Raw genomic sequence first — 6,671 nt, 5'->3', positions numbered from 1 at the left:
GGATTCTTTGATGAATGGAAAGTTCAAAAGAATGGCATTTATTGGTAATATAATTCCTTGGTAACCTTATAAATGTATTTACAGTCACTTAATCAATTTAATGCATCCTTGTTGAATAAAAATGTATTAAGAAAAATCTTACTGACAATCATCCCCTGCTCTTTCCATGAAGGCTTTCAGAGCACTATCACAGTAATCATGCTCGCACAAGACAGATCGAAAAGAAATGTAATTAAAACTGCTAAGAGGCATAATGGAGTTTGGAAAGCAAGGGAAGAAGCTGTCAAAGACTGCCTTTTTAAGAGGAAGCAGAAGGGTAGTCAAGAACCCATTAGATCATTAGATCTTTGAAATAACAGTTTAAGATAAATGAATTCTGGGTTTCTGCTGATAAAATGATTCTGCTAACAAACACTGACTGGCATGGTCTACAAAAGAGCAGAAATTTTGACTTGTATTAGTCATATTGCTATAAGTGACAAATTAGGGGAAATGATAGCATTAATAAAAAAAATTAAAATATACTACAATACATATTATATATATTATAAATAATAATGTATTACGTTTTCATTTATATTTATACATATTTAAATTTTCAGCAATGAGCAATTTACAATATTTAGATAACTGATATATACAATTTGAGATTTTCACAATAAACCAAAAGTAAAAATGTAACCCAAATTTTTAAATTAAAAACATTTAAAAAATTAAAAAATTAAATTATGTTTAATATATATAAACTGTATAAAACTAAATATAATGTAATATATAAAATAAATATTAATGTATATATATATATATATATATATACAGTCATCTGTCGCAAAGCTGTTGGCATGATTTTGCATATATGACAGTCTTTGGTTATAACAGCAGCAATGCATGCATGAAGCAGAAGTGTTCTCCAAAATATTAAACTCCAGCAGTGAATGTAAAGTGTCTGAACCGTTTTCAATGACAGGCGAGTTTGCGTGTATAGTACAAATGTTAAATTAAAATTAAAAGATGCAACAAATCCTTTAGTTTAAATACGGGTCTGATTCCAAAAGCAATGCAAGATTAGAGAGTCCGACCGATATGGGGTTTTTTGGGGGCCGATGCCGATACTGATATTAGGGAGTAAAAAAAAAAAGACAGATATATTGGCCTATATTCTTTGTGTAGGCTATATTATAGTACAGTATAGTCAAAAGTTTGGACACTTCCCATTCGTGTGTCCAAACTTTTGACTCTGTACTGTATATAGAATACAGTATATAGCCTACACACATACATATATATATTTATATACACACACACACACATACATACATACATACATATAGATATATCACAGTAAATTATAAACATAAAATATTAAAATAAATATAAAACATTTATTACTGTTAATAATAATTTCTTTCAAAATGAATTTTTTTGCCAGTCTATAGACTCACAGGGCTGTGTTTATGTTCCTCGTGCATATAGCGCTGAGTCCGTCGCACCACAGACGGATCTGAGCCCATGAAGGGAATGACATACTGCTCAATCTCCTTATTGAAGAACAGAGCTCCCCTGGGTACACCAAAATAGCAAGCAAATTAACACGAGTACAGATTTCCATCCTGAGAACTATTCTCCTTCACTCCTCTGGGAGTCAGCTGCTATATAAAGCATACAAATCATGATCAAGATAGTATTAATAGAATGAAATGCTGAGAATTATTTTAGAAATACTTAAAACCACCTCTTTTTAATTCTAGCGCCAACAGCTGGCAGAGGTTTATGCCCAAACTTCCTCCTTATTCTTCTGAGACTGGCACTGTCAGCAAAGCCAAAGATGGCTGACTGCCACGTTGCATCATGGCCACATCCTCCCTGATGAAGAAGACAAGACAGCTGAACAAAAGCCAAGACATCAACTACTTTATTGAGGACACGCAATGGGCCTGATGCAAACAGTCTGCTATAGCTCTCTTCATACTCGATTAAAACAGCAGGAAATACAATAACAATTTGATAGAGTGCTTATGAAATACTACATAATATGGAGCATAATTCTCATTATATTCACTCCATCCTGTCTGCTCCCCTTACACTGGAATTTCTATAAAGTAATCAAATTTATGTAATTTTATAAAACTGTTACTTCTGTAATCAAGTTTATCATTAACATGAAATCCCACAAATTCCTAGTTGGTCCATTGGGATATGAGAGCTCTTTGCATTATTCATGAGCAGCTGCAATTGTGAATTCCCAAAGCTTAATTTAAGCACTGCTTTAAACCTAGATCAAACCAACCTTTGAGAGCTCATATTCAATAAGTCAATCAAATTCCTGTGGACCCTTAATATAGATCTGCAAACATGAGGAGTTGTTGCTCACCTCAGGTCCCGTGTTGATTGTTAAGAAGCTCTCCACAGCAGTGAGCGTTCCTGTGAAAGACAGGCAGAGGAGTTGTCCGGCATCTGCTGCTCTGCAGGCACGTTTGCCCACAGCAGCGCTTCAAAGGCCAACGACAGACACTCACATCCTGTAAGCACTGAGCGCCTTTGCCTTTGTCAGTGATACGCCCCACTAATTGGGATGAGATTAAAGGAACCGACTGCACAAGAGCCATGTGAAGCAAAGGTCAAAGGGCACACACAGGGCAAATATCACAGTAATGTATGTATGTTTTACCATTAGGACACTGATGCAAAGCACACCTCTAAATATACACACACACACACACACACATATATATATATATATATATACTAATTATAAATTATTATAATTACATTTTTAAAAAAAGAATCAATCATTTTAAATGATTTTAATAATAATAAAACATTCACAAAAAATAATACAATAATAAAAAATTCACAGACATGCAACCCACCTTTGAAGTGATCCTGTGTATAACAGATGCCCATATCTGCTGGTATTGAATCAAACCCACAGCTTCCAATGATATACACACCATTCTCCTGAGCTTTACTGTGGTATTTCAGCTGTATCCCCTCTAAAAACTACAAAAAAAAAACAAGAATGAAAAAGATTTTTCAGGTTTTTTCAGGGGTCAGGTTTTTAGCCATTATATTCAGCAAGGATGCATTCAATTAACATAATAAATGTATATTTCGAATAAATTCTTTTCTTTTGAACATTCTATTCATTAAAGAATCCTGAAAAGATGTATAAAGGTTTCTTAAAAATATTATGTAGCACATCATTGAAAATAATAAGAAATATTTCTTAAGCACCAAATCAGCATATTAGAATGATTTTTTAAAAGATCATGTAACACTGAAGACTGTAGTAATGATTGCTGAAAATTATGCTTTGTCATCACATTAATAAATTACATTTTAAAACATTAAAATAGAAAACAGTTATTTTAAATCGTAAAATATTTCACAATATTACTGTTGTTTCTGATCAAATAATTGGTGAGCATGCAAGACTTCTTTCAAACACACTTTCAACCTTACAGACCCCAAACTTTTCAATGGTATCATTTTCAAAAGTAGATTATTAAAAAAAAGTGTTAGACGGATAACATTAACTACCTGTGGTTCTCCACAGATATCGATGCAGTGGGCCCCATTCTCTATGCAGGCCTTCACCACGGGCTCGCCATAGAATCTGTACTGTTGAGAGAAGACACCTCAGCACCACGGCATTTCACAGTCAACAGTTCTCTCAGAATAACACAACTCCATTTATCATTTTTTGTCATAGAGCTATCGTTGGCCTATGGGTGCACTGGGACAAGTGTGAATGCACAGATGTGTAAACTGACCCCTTCCTGTGCATTTTTACAATAGTCTTTGTGGACTTACTGGTCCCACGCAGTTGAGCACAATGATTCCTTGTTTGCACATGATGGCCAACGACTCCGGCTCGGCTACATCTGCTACAATAACCTCCACACACTTCAGCTCTGGTTTACCTGCAGACAAATGATGGAATGTCAGAGACAAATGGATCTTTCTTCCCTAACAGCTCAAAATGCTGCAAATTATAACATTTAATGTAATGCATAGACAGAACAATAGATAGAACGATAGACAGACAGACAGACAGATAGATAGATAAGATAGATAGATCACTGTATCACTTTACTCTTTAACCTATTGCATAGCTAGCTTTAAAATCCTCGATTATCGGTACAGCCTATTCCAGATGATGATGGGATTGTCCAAACATTATGCCTTTAATCAACAATATTCTCAAACCCTGTAATCCCATTTGATAATCTCAACAGACAAAATCTGCTGAAGCTCATCTAATACTATGAGCTGACTGCCTCATGTCTAGCCATGACAATATGGCAATTCAATCTATACCTAATACAAACTATGACCTATCATAAATAACATTTGTGCTTTGTAATTCTTTGTAGCTTTGCCACAAAGAAAAAAAGTGGCAGTAACATGACGGTACTAGAGGATAAAAACAGTCTTTATATATATATATATATATATATATATATACAATGGTACCACATTATTAGCATGTTCATATCAAATAAGTTTTATTTATAATAAATTCATTGTAAAATAAAGCATGTTAAAATATAATAAATAAAATAGAGAATAAAATATTAATTAATCATTTTAACAATGTAAATATTTTTAAGATTTAAAAAATAGTTTGTAATTTTTTGCAATATAAAAAAAATACACACACACACACATATATATATATATATATATTTTATTATTATGCTACAAAGTCACATAGACTATGTCTAAAATAATTACATTGTAATTACACATGTACAACATATGTACATTGTGGCGCTGCTTGTAAATAGTTACTATTCGGTTCTATTATTTTTCTATTCTATTTCCGTTCTATATGTTCTGCAATTCAGTATATGGATATTATGTGTGGCATGGGCACTTCAATGTAAAGTACAATAACAAAAACTTCAAAGTCCAAATGTACACAGAGTCAAACACCTACACAGAGCGTCAGCTGCCTGAAGGAGTGTTTTTTCCAGTCGGTCGCGGTTTCGTCCGGCTACAGCCCATTGAAACGTCCCTCCTGGACCCTCGTTACACGTCCGCGCAACCTCCTCCACTACAAACTGGCCGGTAAAACCGCTCGCTCCGAACACTATAATATGGTACGGTCTTTTGCTTGACGTTGTGAGCGTCGCCATTGTGAGTGATCCGCGTGCGAGGCAAACACAGACTAGGTCAGAGCGACCGCTGCTGCTCCTCTCTCTCTGCTGTCACTGTACAGTGTCCGTGCAAAATACAGGCGTTTAGTCAATCAGATTGTGTTTCTGATAAGTGTAGCTCAACCATAAATCCAACTGTTTGTGGGTGAAGATTCCAGAAACTGTCACACATTGAAGTAGAGAGACATCTCGTGCTGGAAAGGTGATATTACCACAACAGTTACACAGAGGAGGGTACAAGTACATTTTGTGACCATTAACATATTATATATGAAAGCAAACATATGTATATACCTAGCAATAAATTACATTTGAATGTCAGTTGATACATTGTAAGATCACAGCTTGTTAGTGACTGAATTAACACTGTTTTGAAGGCATCGGTCAAATTTAAAAGTCAGACCACTTATAACCATTCTTCTATTTATCATTTTTCTACAGTTTAACACAATTTTCTATTTATGAATACATTTTTATTACAAATTATTAATATGTCTGCATATACATTTGGTGTTAATGTTTCAGACCTTTGGCCCCCACTGTATGTTACGATTCACATATTTAAAAATGTAATTAAGCAATTTGAATGATTTCAATACATACTTTGCATTACAGTTGCATATCATATTGTTCATTTGGCAAGGCAATCATGATCATGACATTGCCTCTTGATCAGGCCTGTGTCACTAATGTTTTTTTGCTTTGTGCATCTTAAAACTTCAACTGTCCGAGAAGTTGTTATTGGATTCTGAAATGAAATTAGCTATGAGTCAGTCTGTGGGTTTCCAAAGAGAAATGCTCCTACTTCACCATAGGTTTTATTATATGTGCCAATTCCATTTCCTTTTCCTGCTGCGTCATCTTTTCTTCCATTCAGAGGACCAATCCAATATTATTATAGACAGAGCTACAGGATAAACCATAAACCACTTTCTAAATATAAAAAACACATTTCTAGTCATAATTCAGAGATCATGTATACTACTTGGGAAAGAAAAAAGAGCATACAACGAAACAGGTTTCTGGTTCTGAGCATATTCAAATATTTAAAATATTCCACAAAAACTCATTTTGACTGCTGAACACAAATCATATTTGTAATTAAAACAAACTGATTGATTGCTGTCTTTTATACTGTACAATACTACAATTATAACATCTTATATTTTGTACCTGCTGACTAAGTGTTGGAGCAACGATTAACTGACATCAAGTCAGAACAATCGATCATTGTTATTATTCAACCTGTTCATGTTCTATGTTAATAATAAAGCCATTTTGATAAGTTAATATCCCATAGTTAAAGCAATAATGCACCCAAAAATGAAAATTTACCAAAATGTAGATGAGTTTGTCTCTTCATCAGTATAGATTTGGAGAAATGTAGCATTACAGTGGATCCTCTACAGTAAAGGATCACCTCCAGTCCATTAATTAATGTCTTGTGAAGTGAAAAGCTGTGTGTTTGTAATAAACAAATTCGTCATCAAGACGTTTTTAACTTCAAAC

The 6,671-nt window shown here is 34.0% G+C and overlaps 1 protein-coding gene across 1 annotated transcript in view; it reads right to left on the bottom strand.

Annotated features, from left to right (window-relative positions):
• Window positions 1-5,162, bottom strand: part of LOC107553427 (saccharopine dehydrogenase-like oxidoreductase) — a 7,781-nt gene extending 2,619 nt beyond the window's left edge. Inside the window, exons 1-7 of the mRNA XM_016235615.1 lie at window positions 4,943-5,162; window positions 3,814-3,923; window positions 3,541-3,621; window positions 2,871-3,000; window positions 2,372-2,421; window positions 1,733-1,863; window positions 1,436-1,560 (exon numbers count right to left, since the gene is read on the bottom strand). Of these exons, the coding sequence (XP_016091101.1) occupies window positions 1,436-1,560; window positions 1,733-1,863; window positions 2,372-2,421; window positions 2,871-3,000; window positions 3,541-3,621; window positions 3,814-3,923; window positions 4,943-5,141 (826 nt within the window). The 5' untranslated portion in view covers window positions 5,142-5,162. The remainder of the gene's footprint in view (window positions 1-1,435; window positions 1,561-1,732; window positions 1,864-2,371; window positions 2,422-2,870; window positions 3,001-3,540; window positions 3,622-3,813; window positions 3,924-4,942) is intronic.
• Between the last annotated feature and the right edge of the window lie 1,509 nt (window positions 5,163-6,671).

This window comes from Sinocyclocheilus grahami, unplaced genomic scaffold (assembly GCF_001515645.1).
Source record: "Sinocyclocheilus grahami isolate Dianchi unplaced genomic scaffold, SAMN03320097.WGS_v1.1 scaffold473.1, whole genome shotgun sequence".
In the NCBI taxonomy this organism is placed as follows: Eukaryota; Metazoa; Chordata; class Actinopteri; order Cypriniformes; family Cyprinidae; genus Sinocyclocheilus; species Sinocyclocheilus grahami.
The sequence above is the reverse complement of the archived record's forward strand: the minus strand, read 5'-3'. Positions and strand labels throughout refer to the sequence as shown.